The sequence below is a fragment of the Tenrec ecaudatus genome, chromosome 13 (assembly GCF_050624435.1).
Source record: "Tenrec ecaudatus isolate mTenEca1 chromosome 13, mTenEca1.hap1, whole genome shotgun sequence".
NCBI classification, from domain to species: domain Eukaryota; kingdom Metazoa; phylum Chordata; class Mammalia; order Afrosoricida; family Tenrecidae; genus Tenrec; species Tenrec ecaudatus.
In genome coordinates, this window is record NC_134542.1 from 93,099,632 (window position 1) to 93,118,061 (window position 18,430).

Genomic DNA, 18,430 nt, shown 5'->3' on the forward strand with positions numbered 1-18,430 from the left:
TTTGGTTTAGTTATGCTTCATGTTTCATGAGTGGGTTTGGGGCGCCCAGGGGTGAAATGTCAGCAGTACCAGAGATCAGTATGGGAAGATGCATTATAGAGACAGAATGTGACTCTTTGGTGGGACTGACCTCAGAACTTTACCCTTGATGGGGATGGCCAGTGGCTTTTTTTTTCTTTAAGTCTATCCTGGTTAGGAGAATAAGCACCCTTACACTGGAGTTCAAACCAAGGTAAGCACTTATTAATTATGATCGAGACTTAACATTAAAAAGCATGTCATAGACTATTACATATATTATCAATTTATAAATTAGCCTACTAGTAACCCAAATTGAATTACTTTCAAGAAAATTACACAAGTCACTTTAAAGATTCTTGAAATTAAAATTATCCAGACAAAAGAAATATCCTTTTATAAAAATGAATGTATATACTACAATCATTCAAGGGACATGCAATAGTGAATAATTCTTTTGTGTGTGCATGCAAATAATTCTTTATATATGAAACATATAAAACTTTCAGGCACTATTTTTCAGGTGCACAGACACGAACACACACACACACACACACACACACACACACAAAAACCATACCACTATGTCAAATTTCAATAAGGATAAAAATATTCTTAAATATGAATATGAAAAGACTAATGGATTAATCAACAGAAAGTATAATTAAGCCTGATATCTTAACCAATTACTCATTATCCAGGCTAATACCACCTTCATGAGGACTCTATCATAACAAGTGATTGGAGAGTTCATAAATAGTCTAATTATTTTTTATTAAAGCATAATAGAATGAACTATTATTTATACCTATAGCCTGCTTCTGTTAATCATGTTCTAATTTTAAAAGATGGTGAAAACTTTCAATACAAGGTCACCTGAAGCTCTCAACATCATGCATTTCTACAATTTAGAAGACTATATTTGGGGTAGTGGGGAGGGGGGGTACTAGAACCCTTTCACTAATATTTCAATGCTGTTCCAAACTGCAAACCTAGACTAGGATTTCTCAAACCTAGACTACAGACATTGTGAGCGGGACAAAATCTTTGTCGTAGGATAATTAGCCGCATCCCTTGTCCTCTATCCACTAGATGCCAGTAGCACCTTCCTTCTAGTAATGATAACCAAAAGTGTTCCAAGTGTCTCCTGGGGGACAATCATCAACCACGGCTGAGAACGCTGGTTAAGTTCTACTTAGATCCTAAGTAAAAGCAAATTCACAATCAATTAGGGAAATGTTTTGTTTTTATTCTGGTCTGGATATTTCATTATATTATATTTGAATTCGATCACAGATCTCATTTAAGAGAGTCAGACTTTAAGAAAACAAAGTATTTAATATCTACCACTTGTTTGCCAAAGTTTAGATCTGAGAATCTGTCAACTCTCCTTCCACTCACAGTCAATCCTGAATGCAAGCAAACATACACACACACACACACACACACACAACTGCCTGCCTAACTGAACTAAAGAAAATGCACTTAATTACTTTATTTCATCAAGTATATTGAATAGGCTGTACCAGCTCCCATAGAATCTAAATAAATGCTCAGCTTACTTCAATGGAACTCAAAGATCATAAAAGGTGCATCACTCTAGGAATGATAACAAATATAAGAGCGAGCAAGCAAGCATTAATCTCCTCCTTACACTTTAACAAATTGTGAAGAAAGATACAGATTAACTAGAGGCATTCTCCAAATTATGATCCTCCAATTTACATACAACCTACAGTTTCCCTGTAGTTAAGACCCATCTAGCGTACTACATTAAAAATTCAAGTTTCAAAGAGTGGTTCATAACAAATGGACATTACTTTGATATACTGTATTATTACTACTGTATTCCCATGCTAAAAATTTTAGTGTATTTCTTAATGTTTATAGAAAAGCACACTAAATATTAAGACATTCGACTAATGAATCGTAACTAAATGTTCTGACTTAGATATAAATTCTATGTAAACAGACTTTAAAGATGAGAACTGGTTCTTAACCTGAGGCTGCCTGTACAGTGCTTAGCTATATATATATATATATATATATATACACATATACATATACATATACATATATAGTTTTATGAAGCTGACATATTTTGAAGCAGGATCAGAGAATATAAAGAAGCAGAACAAATATTCAAAATTAAGTAAAATCTGAAGCATTCTCAGGTGAGAACAAAGATCTGTGTCGAGAGAGAGAAAAACTTACACACTGGCATATCCTACAGGAAAAAGTGTCCTGCGGCACAGTGGTTAAGTACTTGGCTGGAACCAAAATGTTCTCAGTTTAAGCACACCAGGCCCTCTTACAGGAAAAGATGTGGCACTCTACTTCAGTAAGGGTCACAGCCTTGGAAGCCTAGGAGGCAGTTTCACTATCTGCTGTAGGACCACAGTCATATCCAATGGCCTTTTTGGTACTGAGAGCCTAAAAGAATAATCTGCAAAGTTGTTCTATGAAATACATGCCTTATCATGGAAACTGAAATATGAAAGTCTACAAAATGCTAAAAGAAATCATAAGCATTCATCCTAAATACTTGTAATAAAACTGCTCTTCACTACTGCCCCCATTTTTAAAAAAGGAAAAAACAACCAGAAACATCTAACAAGTTTAGAAATTTTTCAATTCTCATAAAAATTGCCATCCACGTTTCCAGCATGCTAGGTTATACATTCTATACAAAAATCTACTGAGAGGAAAAACACAATGAGTCCCTTCACAGTGTATTTGACTCCCAACAAAACTTCTTTTAAAAAAAAAATCAAACATTTCAAGTACTAAACATATTCAGGTATAAATATGAAATAAGGTCCTTCTGATTATTTCAATTACCTTCAATGGAATCACATATTCTAGTTCAACTGGGAACGTTCATTTAACAACAACAACAACAACTATGCAAAAACATTTAATATTGGTTCCATCTCAGGTGGAATACCCATATGCTCTATGTCGCCAAAATGACTTTATTTCAAAATTGTGGTCATTAACCTCCAGGCCCACTGTTTACAGCCCTTCAAGAAACTGATGCTCAGTTCTTTTCACTTCCAAACCACATAGAGGAAGAAGCTTTAAGATCGGAAGCAATCGCCTGCTTTAAAGAAGGAATACTGCACAAGAATAACCTCATTCACCAATTAGTACGATTCTGGTAGATTTGGGAGGGAATAAAGGCCACAATTCCTTCCAGGGGCAAAGACGCCCCTCCTTCTCAAGGGCAGATGTGAAACGGGATTTGACCAAGGGGAGTTCACTGACCAGAGAATACAGAGGCAGAGGCAAAAAGAGTACTAGGGAGAAAACAAGAACCACCTGGGTAAGTAAGCCAAGGCACAAAAACAGGAGGTTTAATGCCGTCAAGGTCTTCATTCATTTTAGACACACCATTGTTCGTCTTCTTTCCCAATCCATGCACAAAAGACTGTCAGCCTGCCTTAAGCATGTTCCTTCTTCCATTTAAACAGACATGATTCTTTTGGTTAATCTCTGGCAATGATCGCCATTTCACAACACATTCAGCCCACCCGGAACTGATCAATACCACTACAGACACAAGACTAGACTTTATCCATTTATTAACCACAAGGAAATGTACCATTCAGCAAAATTCTATACATTACAAACGATTCTATTAAATTAGGGGGAGGGAGAAGATGGACAGACACACAAACACACACTACTGAGGTACACAAAGAAAAGACTACCACCCTCTAATTTCCTGTGGCAAATGAGAGAAAGACATGGCCATGAAACCTGTCAATTCGGTGTTTTCTGTGCCTCCCCCCACCCCACTCCACCCCTAATTCTTTCTCACAATCTAGTGACTGTGTACGGAAATTTATGATAAACGGATCCACCATGACTTTAAAATTGTTTCACCTCCCAGACCCACTCTCCTGTTATGCACATTGGTACACCTTTGGGCTAGATGCTACATTCATTTGCTGATTTTCAAATACAAAAGACTAATTTGGGGTTTCGGGTTTTTTTGCCCAACCACTGGTTGCAACCTCAGAATGTTCTCATAAACCCAAATTTCAGATAAAAAATAGCCAGATTATTCTCCCAACTTTAGGCCAAAACTTCTTTTGCAATTACAGGTATTTAGCAGTAAGGGCAATTGCCTCTGAGCCATTCTAACCAGAAAACAAAGCGTTGAAATTAAATGGTTAAGCCAAAATCTATACCCGAAAAGGGCTCATAAATGGTGGTTAAAAGCCAGCAAATTACCGACACGCAAGTGGCATGGCTTTTCTGCACTGGGTCATATAGTTAATACTCCAACTACAACTATTTTTAACATTGCTGGACACTGAAGTTGAAGAAAACGTGAGAGGAGACCCAGATGAAAATGCTGATACGATACACTGTTTCTCACGGTCAAAATTAAGTAGCAACTGACCTGATCTGTGTCGTAATAGTCACCTCTGAGACGCTAATTAACACACACACACACACACACACACACCCATCCTGATTTCTCGAGGAGTCCACGCGAAGTGGCATTTTTTGTACACGCCTTTCGGGTCTCTACCTTTGCATAAATTGTCACTTGTGGTATTTGTGGGTTAATTGAGCCCAAGAAGCGCTGTCATCCAGTGTGATGGCCACAAACCGTGACTTTCTCACTTCCACAACCACAGTCACACGCCTCGGTGGTCAACCTGACTCAAACCGAGAGAAATTCATGGAGGTTTGCAGATCACAATCACAATCTCGGGGGAGGGGGGAGAGCCTCCCCAGGCTCCACGGCCAAACAACAGCCGCCGCCGCCAGAGGTGGTGATGGCAGCAGCAGCCCCGCCGCGCCGCGCTCCCTGCACCTACCTGAAGAACAAGAGATAAGAAAGACTGCAAACGCCAACTTCGCTGCAGCTCCCATTTTCCCCAGGCGCCGGGGAAGCCGGAGGAAGTTCTCGTTAGATATCCAGTTCCCTGGGTCTTCCTCGGAGACAAACCTCCTGGTATAAAATCAACCGTCATAAAACATACTCGGAAACCCCAGTCCAGGAAAAAAAAAAAAACAAAAACCGTTCACGGGGTTTAAAAAGGAGGCTTAAGGGGGGAGGGAAAAAAAAGGCACAACAATAAAAAAAATATTTTTTTAAATTGCACCACGGGGAAAACCGCCACACATACGCACAGCACTCAGAACCAAACAACGAAAAGCCAACAACAACAAAAGCGGGGTTAAATCACTGTCAAAATCACTGTCAGCTCCGCTCGCCTCTCGGGTCTCTGGGAACAAAACGCCAGGCTGAGGCGACGAGGCGACGAGGCGGCGGCGGCGGCGGCGCCCGCTGCCGCCCGGACAGTCCGGGAACCAAGCTGGGTCCGACGTCCGGACCGACCTTCAACCCGGACACCCAAAGTCCGCGGACTACTGGCGGCCGAGCCCGCGGCGGCGGCGGCCGAGGCGGCGGCGGTAGCGGCGGGGGAAGGAGCGGCGGGCGGCGGCAGTGGAGCAGAAGGCGGCCAAGTTCTGGTCCAGGCGCTGGCTCCGGCTCCGGGCTCCAAGCTCGGCCTCTGCCGGGCCCCGCCCCCCAAACTTCCGGTTCCGGCCCAAAGCTGAAGCCTGGCGCGGCGGTGGAACGCGCGGCGGCGGCGGCGGCGGCTGTGGCGACGGTGGCGGCGGCGGTGGCGGCGGCGGCGGCGGCGGCGGTGGCGACGACCGAGCGCAGCGCGCGTGCCGGGCTGCGAGTGCGAGGAGATTGTCGGGGAAAAGAGGCGGGAGCGGGGGAGGGGCGAGAGCGCTGGGGCGGGGCCTGCTGGAGGGCGAGGGGGCGGGGCGGACGGAGGCTCAATACCGCGAGGCCTGGGCGTCCGGCCTTCTTTGGCCAGAGATCCCGCGAGAAAGGGGCGCGGGTGCCTCAAAGCCCCGGAGCCGTCTCTGGGCGGTGGGGCCCTGGCGGTGGGGCCGGAGGTTTAGCCTTCTGGTTTCCAGGCGAGCGCCCTGGCCTCTCCTGAGTCCGAGTGGTTCGGTGAAGCCCAAACGGAGCCGGAGACCAAGGCGTGAAGGGGGTTCGCGTACGCCTCCGAGGGGCGCGTGCGGCACCCTGTCTTTCCTCTGGGGGGACGCCTTGCCCGCTCCGAGGCTCCGGGCGGCGGCGAGCGAGTGCAAGCCGAGGCTGGGAGCCCGTCCACGGCGCCTGCCGAGCTGCCCACCCGCGTGCGTTTTGCACACGAGCAGGTGTCTGCACACCGAGCGTTGCGTCCCACCCCTGTGGCTTCTGCTAAGCGTTTTGTCTTTCGGCTAAAAGGCGTGGAGGAGGGGGGAAGGAATCAACGGAGAATGGGCTTATCCACCCAGTCAGGATGTCCACACCAATTATCATGCTGCGTAATTTGAATACATTCCCACCAATCGCTCTTCTACACAAAGCGCGGTGTGGAGAACTCTGAAGCACACAATAGGTTCGAAACCGTGTTTGTTTCCCGCTGAAGGGAAGACTTCAGATTCTCATCCTTCCCATCTGTGCGTTGTGTGTAGGACTTCAAAAAGTTCGTGGAAAAAATGGAATTCTAAGATATTGGCATTTTTCCAGGAAGTGTTTGAAGCGCCCTCCTATTTGATGGTCTGGTGTTTTCGGGTTTTTTTGTTTTGTTTTAGTTTGGGGCCATTTTAGAGCTCGTTTTCCTTTTAATCCATATTGATAGTTTACAGCGTGCAGCAACTATTCCAGATTGAGGTGTAAAATGTGAAAATAAAATCCCTACCTACCTCACAGTGGCAGCACTAGGATTGTTGTCACCAGTGCGGATGAAATCATTGATGGCAAACATCATTATAGTTGGGTCATTATACCAGCTCCGGCCAGGGCATTTGTGACTGCTGTTAGGTGACATGCAGTAGATTGGATCCATAGCAACTGTGTCCAGCCGGATGAAACCTGGCTGGTTCTAGACCATCCTTAGGATTGTTGCTATGTCATTACTGCTATCAATGATTTAATCCATGAGAGTTGTCATCTTTTTCTATGACTTCCTGGTAACCTGTCCACAGTATATAAGGCAGTCTCGCCATCCTCATCCTCCTTTCTGCTAAGGAGCATTCGAGCTGCAGTACCTCCGAGACAGGTTTGTTCATTCTGGCAGGCCCTGGTGTATTCTGTAGTCTGTACCACGATTCAAATGCATCGATTCCTCTGTGGCCTCCCATACTCAATTTTCACATACCTATGAGGCCACTGACAATGCCAAGGCTGGGAGTGCATTAGAGGACTAAAAAAGTAAACTAGCAGAGTTTTAGCCTCATAAGCATGTTGAGAAACAACACAAAGCTAGGCTTTCCAAAAAAAATTATTTTTCTTGCTCTTAGCAACAGGAATATTCTAATAAAGAATTAATTGCTTTCTGTTCAAATTCTGCACACAGATTTTTCCAGATTGTCATTTTGGTGTCACCTCACTGACATTGCCGCCTGATGCAGTCTGAATCCCTGACCCCATGCTCCTCCAATGCCACTGCTACCTCAAGGGTCTCAGTACTGGTTGCTTTGATGTTGGTTACAGAAAGAAACTGTCAGTTATTACACTGTACTGAGCTCCATACAGGTAGGGAGTCTGTCTACTCCATTTCTTTTTACGGCACTCACAAGAGTCTAGCGTAAGAGAGGTGCTTTATAAGGGCATATATAAAATGACTAGATGACGCGTTTCTTTTTTCCTTAATGTAATATTCTACAGATATGCTACAAATTGTTGTGTTTTTTAAATAAAAATAACCCATACTATGTGCCGAATTCATGTCTTGTGGTTTATTGATTCCTACATCTTCCCCACAAAGCCAAGCCTCCATTGTATTTGTAGTATTCTTTCTCTCTTGCTCAAAATGGCTCTGTATTTCTGTCTATTAAGTCCATCCTGTAATTATCTGCCCTTTTCTGCAACTTGTCAAGGTTATTAATAATCACCATGGCTCTTTAAACTCTCTCCAAGATTTCCAGTTCTCAAGTTGTGGAGCACAGAATTTGACTGATATTGCATAATAGTTCAGAGAAGTCCCAAGCTAGAGTCTGGATGATCTCATAGTTTGGAGTTCTCTTAACTTTATGAGCTGATCAGAGGAATAAATATAAACCTTCCATTCTCTGAATCAAGAGTTGCTACTATCTTTCTGCAGTGGTAGAGTGAATGTAGTTTAGAGCCACATTAATTTTATTCAGGGACACTAATGGCACAGTGGGTTAAGCACTGGGCTGCCATTTGTCAACAGTTCAAACCCACCACCTAGCTTCTCCCGGGGAAAGAGGAGGTTGCCTGCTCCCATAAAGATTTAGTCGCCGAAACCTGAAGGAGCACTTGTTCTATTCTATCCACTGGGTTGCTATGAGAAAGAGTCAACAGCAGTGAGTCAGCTCATTCAGGAACCCATCAGCTTTACCCTGGATCAGGGCCCACTGTCATCTCTGCATCATTTTAATAATATTTCTTGAATTGCGAAGCTAGAGAAAGTAGAATAACAAGTAGTAAGATTAAAACTTAAAAATAAATTCCTTATCTTACCACCCAACTTTTCCAGTAGGAGAATGTAAAAATAAAATTCTATAATACAGTTAGAATGCTCCTTAAAGGCAAAGATGGCGAGACTTTGTCTCATGTTATTTGGATATGTTGTTGGGCGAGACCAGTCCCTGGAGAAAGATACCATGCTTGGTAAAGTAGAGGAACAACAACAACAACAAAGAAAAAGGCCCTTGATAAGATGGATTGATTCAATGGCTACATCACTGAGCTCAACCATAAAGTCACTGTGAGGATGGTGCAGAATCAGGCAGTGTTATCCTTTGTTGTACATAGTTTGGAACTGATTGCAGAGCATCAACAACAATAGTATTAAAGCCAGAGGAAGAGGAGTGTGTCAGTCTGGCTTGACTAGAGAAATAAATCCAGAGGCACGCAAATATATATAAGAAATAACTTTATATCAAAGAATAATTGTATATTAAAACATTCCAGCCCAGTACAGATCAAATCACTAAGTCGGACATTAGCCCATATGTATGATGCCAGTCTATAAATTCTTCAGACTTACACAGCCATGCAGTAATGCCAAATGTAGGAAGTCCTGTGGATCCAGTGGCGGTGGAAGCAGCTCCAGTGGCTCCTCCAGCTCCAGGGCTCTGGGTACCATCAGTTTAGGTCCATGTGGCTTGTCAACAGGAATTTCTCCATGGGAGAGAGTGTGTCCTGCCTCCAGCAAGCTATTTATCTCCATAGCACCTCCAAATGAAGACATCAAGATGCGACCTGATTGACAGGCTAAATTCCACTCTTTTTAAAAAATAATTTTATTGGGGGCTCCTGCAATTCTTATCACTATCCATACATCCGTCCATTGTGTCAAGCACATATGTACATTTATTGCCATCATCGTTCTCAAAACATTTGCCTTCCACTTGAGCCCTTAGTATCTGCTGCTCATTTTCCCCCTCCCTCCCCACTCCCCCCTACCTCATGAACCCTTCATAATTCATAAATTGTTATTATTTTGTCATATGTTACACTGTCTGATGTCTCCCCCTGCCCTCTTCTCTGCTGTCCATCCCCAGGGAGGAGGCTATACGTAGATTCTTGTAATCAGTTCCCCCTTTCTACCCCACATTCCCTGCACCCTCCAGGCATCGCCACTCTCACCACTGGTCCTGGAGGAGTCATCTGTCCTGGATTCCCTGTGTTTCCTGTTGCTATCTGTACCAATGTACATCCTCTGGTCTAGCCAGATTTGTAAGGTAGAAGTGGGATCATGATAGTGGGGGTGTAGGGGGGAGTATTTAAAAACTAGAGGAAAGTTATATGTTTCTTTGTTGCTACCCTGCACCCTGGCTGGCCCATCTCCTCCCCACAACCCTTCAGTAAGGGGGTGTCCAGTTGGCTGCCAATGGGCTTTGAGTCTCCACTCTGCACTCACCCATTTACAATGATATGATTTTTTATTCCTTGATGCTTGATACCTGGTCCCTTCGACAGCTCATGGTCACACAGGCTGGTGTGTTTCATCCATGTGGGTTTTGTTGCTTCTGAACTAGATAGCCACTTGTTTATCTTCAAGCCTCCAAGACCCCAGACGCTATATCTTTTGATAGCCGGGAACCATCAGCTTTCTTCACATTTGCTCATGTACATGTTTGTCTTCATTGATAATATCAGGAAGGTGGGCACCCACTGATATGATTTTTAGTTCTTTGATGTCTGATAACTGGTCCCTTCTACACCTCGTGGTCAGACAGGCTGGTGTGCTTCTTCCATGTGGGCTTTTATCCTCAGCTAGATGGCCTCTTGTTTATCTTCAAGCCTTTAAGACCCCACATGCTATATCTTTTGATAGCCAGACACCATCAGCTTTCTGCACCACAGTTGCTTATGCACATATTTTTCTTCAGCAATCATGTCGGGAAGGTGTGCACCCTGGAATGCCAATTTAATAGAACAACATGTTCTTACATTGAGTAAGTGCTTGAGTGGAGGCCTAATGTCCATCTGCTGCCTTAATACTAAACCTATAAATAAATGCACATAGATCTGTTTCCCCACACTTTTATATAAATATATTTACATATGTGCATTCCAGTCTTTAGACCCCTGTAAATACTCTTTGTCACCTAGTTCTTTTCTCTATTTCCTTACATTTTCCTCTTGTTCCACTATCATCATGCTCAGCCTTCATTTGAGTTTCAGTAATTTCTCTCGGTTATCTTGCCCTTGCTGAATCCATACCAGGCCTCTCACACCCTCATTACCACTGATTTTGGATCACTTGTTGTTCCCCTGTCCCTGGGTTGGTCACCACCACCTCCTTACCCCCTCCTCCTCATCTCCCGTGTCCCCCCCGAACCATTGGTCCCATTGTTTTCTCCTCCAGACTATTCATCCAGTCTATCTTATCTAGATCGATCTGTAGAGATAATAATATGCTCCAAAAATCAAGCCATAACAAGACAGGCAATGGGTGAGAACACAGCAATGACAACAAAAAATGAAACCAATTACCCATAGAAGAATAAATTAATTAAAAGAAAAAAATTAAGAAGAAAGAAAACCCTGTAAATAGATCAAGGTCTGAATTTTTATCTCTAGGCATGTCCTTCTGTACGGTCCAATGGGGTACCCTGCTTTGGCCCCAGAGTCTGTCCTTTGTATTCCCTCAGGGGCTCCCTACTCTGCTACCACGGTTGCTCTGCCGCACACTTTTAGTGGTTTGCCTCGGTGTCACAGGGTCAGTCTGGTCCAGTCCCTACACTGAGTCTACAGTGTCGTCCCCCTCAGGGTCCTGGGCCATGAAGGGACGGCGTGTCTCGTAGTAGGATCAGCCATATTGTCTACTCTGTCCATTGGCTGTTCAGAGCGGAGCTATCGTCCTCTAGGCCTGATGGGTCAGGATGTGCTCCACTCTCTATTCCTCCCCCCCCCCTCATTTGCTCCCATTTGCTCTGATCAGACAGGCCCCTCTCCCCTAGTTGCAGCTTCAGTGTCATCCTCTCAAGTAAATTCTTCTGGGTTCAGGGACAGTTGTCCATGTAGCTGGTATGGGGAAATTCCACCTCTTCACTCTTAATAGTCTCAAGTTGGCATCAGATTATATAACTACCACAGACCACCCCTTGTCAACTTGACACTTTTACACAATTCTTACATAGCCTTACACAATTTTTTGCACAAGTTTTTAAACAAAACAATTATAAAGTCATATATGTACCTAAGAGGATAAAACAAAAATGCATACATTAAAAAATGTGCCCCCTAGGCGAATGTCCTGAGCATTCAAGACACTGGGTGGGGCTTATCTTTTCAGAGCCTCCATTGTAGGCATTTCCTAACCCCATTTAACAATCCAAATTTAATGGCTGAAGACAAGTGGGCTTATAAGCTCTCTATTTTCATACTTCCCAATAGTCAATTCTATGAACCATTATATAATAACAATAGTCAAAAGAAAACAGTATAAACCTCGTACAGCCAGATCCTAAACTCAGTTCTTAAAGCAATCAAGTTCAATCCTTATCTATCTTATCTAAATCCTCATCTAAAGTGTTCTATTAATACAAAATATGGGATTAGGCCTCTGACTTCATCGAACCTGGTCCAGGCTTTCTGTCATCCATTTTCACTAAGCTGCATGGTCTCTGAGAAATTCAAGGACAATTTCTATCCCTGAGCTCAAAACATATATTAACAACATTCATTTATGCCATTGCAAACAGGAATAACCAAAGACAACAATGAAAGAAAAGAATCAAAACTTTAACTTCCCATATTCTTGCCAGAAAACAACACAGTAAACTGCAGGACCACACCTGACCTCTGGTTAGCCAAAGAAGAAAAACTACTATGAGGCAGAAGTCACACAAGCATCCACTCTCCATCTTCATGATTTGTTTCTCTAGTGCCCCACTCCCAAGGTACCATAATGTGTTAGGGGGTAGATTAGAGAAGCAAATCCAGGGAGACTCATGTGTATAATAAAGAGCTTTATTTCAAAGAGTCATTACATATTAAGAAAACATCCCAGCTCAGTACAGATCAAGTCTATAAGGCCAATATTAGCCCATATGTCTGACACCAGTCTATAAATTCTTCTTCAGACTCACACAGCCATGCAATAATGCCAAATTCAGGAAGATCACAGGTCTGTGGGTAGAAAGTCTTGGGGATCCAGTGACAGTGGAAGTATCTCTGACTAGCATGGGTCTCCATGTGGCTCCTCCAGCTCCAGGGCTCTGAATAACATCAGCTTAGCTCCATGTGACTTGTCAACAGGAATGTCTCCCAGGGAGAGAGTGTGTCCTACCTCCAGCGAGCTATTTATCTCCATGGTGCCCCCAAATGAGGTCATCAAGCTGTGACCTGATTCACAGGCCAAACTCCACCCCTTCACTCTTAATAGTCTCAAATTGGTACCAGATTACATAACTACCATAAGGAGACTTTCTACTCTCACAAACAATTGCAATTTCAGAAACAATTGCAATTTCAGTTCCACCCAGTTCTACAGGGTCGTTTGAGTCGGAATGGACAGGATGGCAGTGAGATAGTATCAAAGAGGAGCTACAAGTCCGTCTTCTCTAAATTAATCTTTAAATAGTTAAATAACCCCACTGGAAGTTATTAACATCTAATAACAACACTCATATGGCCCTGATGATGCAGTGATTAAAGCCATTAGCCTAATTTTTAAGGATTCAAACCCATCAGCTGCTCCACAGCAGAAAGGTGGCAGTTTGCTTCCACCAAGATTTACAGTCTTGGAAACCCTATGGGGTAGCTCTATTCTGTCCTATAGGGTTGCTATGAGTTGAAATCGACTCAATGGCAGTGCGTTTGGTTGTAACAGCAGTTTGTTAAAAGAAAAAATTCACATATGAGTTCACCCCACCCCTACCCCAACATTGGTACAGTTTCAAAACTATTTTAACCCAATAAGATTGAGGAGTATGTGACTAATTCCATGGGAGTTCCTGTGGTAGTTACATAATCTGGTGTCAATTTGGGCTTTGAGAGGATTAAGAGTGACAGGATGGAGTCTAGTCTGTCAATCAGGTGATAGTCAATGAGGCCACTGTGTGGGCAATGGCTTTCTCCTGAGGATTCTGGAACCTCTGGTACTTCCTCCCTGGAGGTGGGAGACACACACTCTCTCTCTGCTCACTCCCTTGGAGACTCTCTACTGACAAGACAGATGGCATTACACTGATAGACCCCGTGCCCTGGGAACTGGAGGAACCAGGTGGAGCCCCATGCCAGCACTGAGATGCTTCTCTTGCCACTGGATCCACAAGACTTTGCACCCATGGGCCTGTGATCTTCCTGCATTTGGCATCATTGCATGTGTTTCATGAGTCTGAAGAAGACTTTATAGATTGGTATCAGAATATCAGATTTATGGACTTGATCTGGACTGGGCTGTGATGCTGTTGTATATAAACCTCTTTCTTATACACATAATGTGTCTCTATGAATTTTTTCTCTAGTTTACCCTGACAAACACAGTTCCAAAGCAAGAAAAGCACACGGAGATCGCTGTAATTAACCCTACAGCTCCCGCAAAGACCTAGCATTAGAAGCAAAAAGGAAGAACACTCTTAACACATCTTTTTTTTTAATGTTTGATTGTATATTTCTTTTTTTATATATCATTTTATTAGGAGCTCATACGACTCTTATCACAATTCATACATACATCAATTGTGTAAAGCACATTTTAATATTCATTGCCCTCATCATTCTCAAAACATTTGCTCTCCACCTAAGCCCTTGACATTAACTCCTCATTTTTCCCCTCCCTTCCCATTCTAGCCCCTCTCATGAACCCTCGATAATTTATAAATTATTATTTTGTCATATCTTGCCCTGTCCAATGTCTCCCTTCACCCACTTTTCTGTTGTCCATCCTCCAGGGAGGAGGTTATATGTAGATCCTTGTAATAGGTTCCCCTTTCCAACCCACCCTCCCTCCACCCTCCCAGTATTGCCACTCACCACTGGTCCTGAAGGGATCATCAGCCCTGGTTTCCCTGTGTATCCAGTTCCTATCTGTACCAGTGAACATCCTCTGGTCTAGCCAGATTTGTAAGGTAGAATTGGGATCATGATAGTGGGGGTTGGGCATGGGGGTGGAGGAAGCATTTAGGAACTAGAGGAAAGTTGTGTGTTTCATCGTTACTATATAGCACCCTGACTGGCTCGCTTCCTCCCTGCCACCCTTCTGTCAGGGGATGTCCAAATGGGTTTTGGGTCTCCATTCCACACTCCCCCACCTCATTCACATTAGATTTATTTCCCCATCCTCACATATAAATATATCTACATATGTACATGCCTTTATCTAGACCTCTATAAATGCTCTTTGCCTCCTATCTCTTTCCTCTATTTCCTTTGACTTTCCTCTTGTCCCACTATCATGCTCATTCTTCATTTGGGCTTCAGTAATTCCTCTTGGTTACATTACCCTTGATCACACCCTACCAGGCTTCCTACACCCTCCTCACCACCGATTTGGATCACTTGTTGTTCCCTTATCCCTGGGTTTGTTAACACCACTTCCTTTCCCCCCCACCTCCTCCCTCTCCAATGTCCCTCCAAACTGTCAGTCCTGTTGCTTTCTCCTCCAGCTTGTTGAACCTGCCTATTTTATTTAGACAGACAGAGCAAAACCAAGCAACAATACACAAAAAAACAGCAACAAACCAAAAAACAAAACACAACACAACAAGAAAGAAAAGCTTGTAGTTAGTTCAAGGACTGTTTGTTAGCATTTAGGAGTGTTTTCCAGTTCAGTCCGTTGGGGCACCAAGCCCTGGCCCCAAAGTCTACCTTTGGCATTCCCTGGGGACCTCGCCACTCTGTTCCCTTGCTATTCTGTTGCACCCCTTTAGTGTTTGCCTCAGTGTGGCAGGATCAGATCAGGCGCGATTTCCCCACTTCTCAACACATCTTAAACAGAAAGAATTCAACAACAATTCAAGCCTCACCTTCAATGTTGAAGGATGTTATGGCATCAGGAAAAAGATGGAAAGAATACAGAGTCACTGCATAAAAAAAGGACAAATCAGCATTGGACCATTTAAGGGGGCATAACATGAGCAAGAACCAACAATAGTGAAGGAAGAAGTTCAAACTGCACTAGAAGCATTAGCCAAAAACGAAACTCCCAAAATTCATGGAATATCAGTGGAAATACTTCAATAAGCTGATGGAGCACTGGAAACACTCCTTTCTGCCAAGAAATTTGAAATACAGCTACTTGGGCAACTGACTGGAAGATATCCATATTGGTACCCACCCCAAAGAAAGGTGATCCAACTCAAGTTATAAAACAGTATCATTGATATCACAAGCAAGTAAGATTTTGCTGAAGATCATCCAACAACCATTGCAGCTGTCCATTGTCAGGAAGCTGCCAGAGTTTCAGGTTGGATTGAGAAGAGGATGTGGAACAAGGGATATCATTACTAATGTTAGCTGGATCTTGGCTCAAAACAGAGAATGCCAGAAGGATATATTCACTTGTGTTTTATTGATTATGCAAAGACATTAATCTGGGTGGATCATAACAAGCTAGGCATAACCTTGAGCAGCAAGGGAATTTCAGAACACTTCATTATTATGCTCATGTAGAACTTGCACATGGATCTTGTACAAGTGGCAGTTTTGCCAACAGAACAAGGGAATACTGCCTTGTTTAAAATCATGAAGTTGTGCGACAGGGTTGTAGCCTCTTATGCTTATTCAATCTGTATGCTGGGCAAATAATCACAGAAACTAGATTATATGAAGAAAAATGTGGCATCAGGATCGGAGGAAGGCTTATTAACAACCTGCAATGTGTAGATAATACAATCTTACTTGCTGAAAATGAGGAGGACTTGACACACTTACTGATCAAGGATTGCAGGCTTCAGTATGAATTACAACTCAATGTAAAGAAGACCAACATCTTCACAACTGAATCAATAGTTAACATGATGATATGCTGAGAAAAATTGAAGTTATGAAGGATTTAGTCTTGCTTGGATCCATAGTCCAGGCTCATGGAAGCAGCAGTCAAGAGATCAAGCAATGCAGTTTGAACCCACCACCTGTTTCTCAGGAGAAAAAAAGAGGCTGTTTTTCTTTTAAAGATTTAAAGTCCCAGGAACCCAAAGTGGCAGCTGGTCCTGTCCTGTATGGTTGCTATGAGTCCGATTTGACTCCGTAGCAGTAGATTGGGGACTGCATTTAGAAATTGGGTAATATGCCGTATATAATGTCATTTCCCTGACTTTGAACGTACCACGAGCCACAAACATTACATGCCAACTGCATTTTACTTCATCTTCAGGAAGGTGACCAAGTCACTTATGAAAGAGAGTTGAGTTTCCTTCAGATAAACGAGGTAGATGCACTTTTGCTGCTTTCTAATTGATATAAAAGTCCTTTTTGGTTTGTGTGTTTAACTGCCATGGACTTTGTTTTGGTGGCACAAGTAGTACATTTATTTATTTATGCCAGTGGTGTAAAGCATGATACACGGGGGCAAACTCGATAGTGGAAGTCAAAGGAAGGCATCAGACGGCATATGTACCACAAGTATCCTCATCTCCTAAGTGTCAAGGGAGAGAGGAAAGCCAACTACACCCTAGCTTTTATTGCTGCTTACCCTCCACCTTCTATCGCACCTTCGCCCTTCTACTTACTTCCAGCATGTGTGGGGTCAACAAGACCCACAGAGAGAAGAAGAAGAATGTAGAAAGAATGAGGGGTAAAGCATGAGGCACAATATTTAAGGGCGCGAAGAGTAAGTTAGAAGGATTTAGAGAAGTGAGCTCTGATGGAAATAACCACACAGCACTTTGAGGGAAAAGGTTATTGTAACCCAACTAACAATATGAATCTCAGCAACCAATTAGTCTCTCGGTAACATCCCAAGGGTAAGGTTGAGCTTTCTCTCTCCACTATGACCTCCTTCAAACTCCAGTAAATGTGTAGAAAACCAAAATAGCAAGCTTAATTGGGAAGGGTTTTGTTTTGCTTTCCTATCATCCAGTCTACTTGCACATCCATGGCCAAACTATTCAAGATCTTGTAGATCAAAGTAACCAAATCGAGTGCCATTGAACAGATTCCGACTGACAGTAAGCTTACAGGATAGAGTAGAACTTCCCCCATAGATTTTCCACGTCTGTAAACTGTATGGACACAGACTGTCACATGGAGCACCTGGTGGCTTCAGAGCACTGTCCTGTAGGCTAGCAGTTGAGCGCTGAGCCAGTGTGCTGCCAGGGATCCTGCATCAATCGAAAAAGCTTGAATTTTATTCAAAGTTAAGCAAATGAGTTACATAAAACGGTCTATGTTTTAAAAGCTCACTCTGTGGTGTAGAGAATGAATTGGAAGAGATTACTAAAATCAAAAAGGCTAGTTTAGAAGGGTTTTGCAAGAATTCAGACAAGAGATGGTGTTTCTGTGAACGAATGTGAAAATAAGTTGACGGATTCAAGACATCTTTTGGAAGTGGAACCAATAGGACTTATAAGTTAGATGAATCCTAGTTTTTGTTTCTTTGTCTAGTTTTGTTTGTTTTGTTTTTTTCCTTGAGCAAATAAGTGGATTATGATGTCACATATTGAAATGAAGACGATTTAAGGGGAGTGATTTGTATTATTGGGGAAAGATTGGAGGGATAAGTAGTGGAAATTTAGTTTTGAAAGTGCTGAATTGAGATGCCTTTGAGACACCCACATGGAAATGTAAAGCAAGTAATTGGATGCAGGTGATTGAAGTCTGGAAGAACAAGAAATACTAGAGATACACATTTGGGAGCTTTCAGTGCGGGGATGGTATTTAAAAAGCTATGGGAATGGATCGAGTCATTTAAATAGAGTGTGGCAAGGGATGAAATTTAACACTCAGGTGGAGAATTAGAGGCTA

General features: G+C 42.9%; 1 protein-coding gene across 1 annotated transcript in view; it reads right to left on the reverse strand.

Annotated features, from left to right (window-relative positions):
- Positions 1 to 5,421, reverse strand: part of ACVR2A (activin A receptor type 2A) — a 105,109-nt gene extending 99,688 nt beyond the window's left edge. Inside the window, exon 1 of the mRNA XM_075529841.1 lies at positions 4,854 to 5,421. Within this exon, the coding sequence (XP_075385956.1) occupies positions 4,854 to 4,908 (55 nt within the window). The 5' untranslated portion in view covers positions 4,909 to 5,421. The remainder of the gene's footprint in view (positions 1 to 4,853) is intronic.
- Positions 5,422 to 18,430: the final 13,009 nt, after the last annotated feature.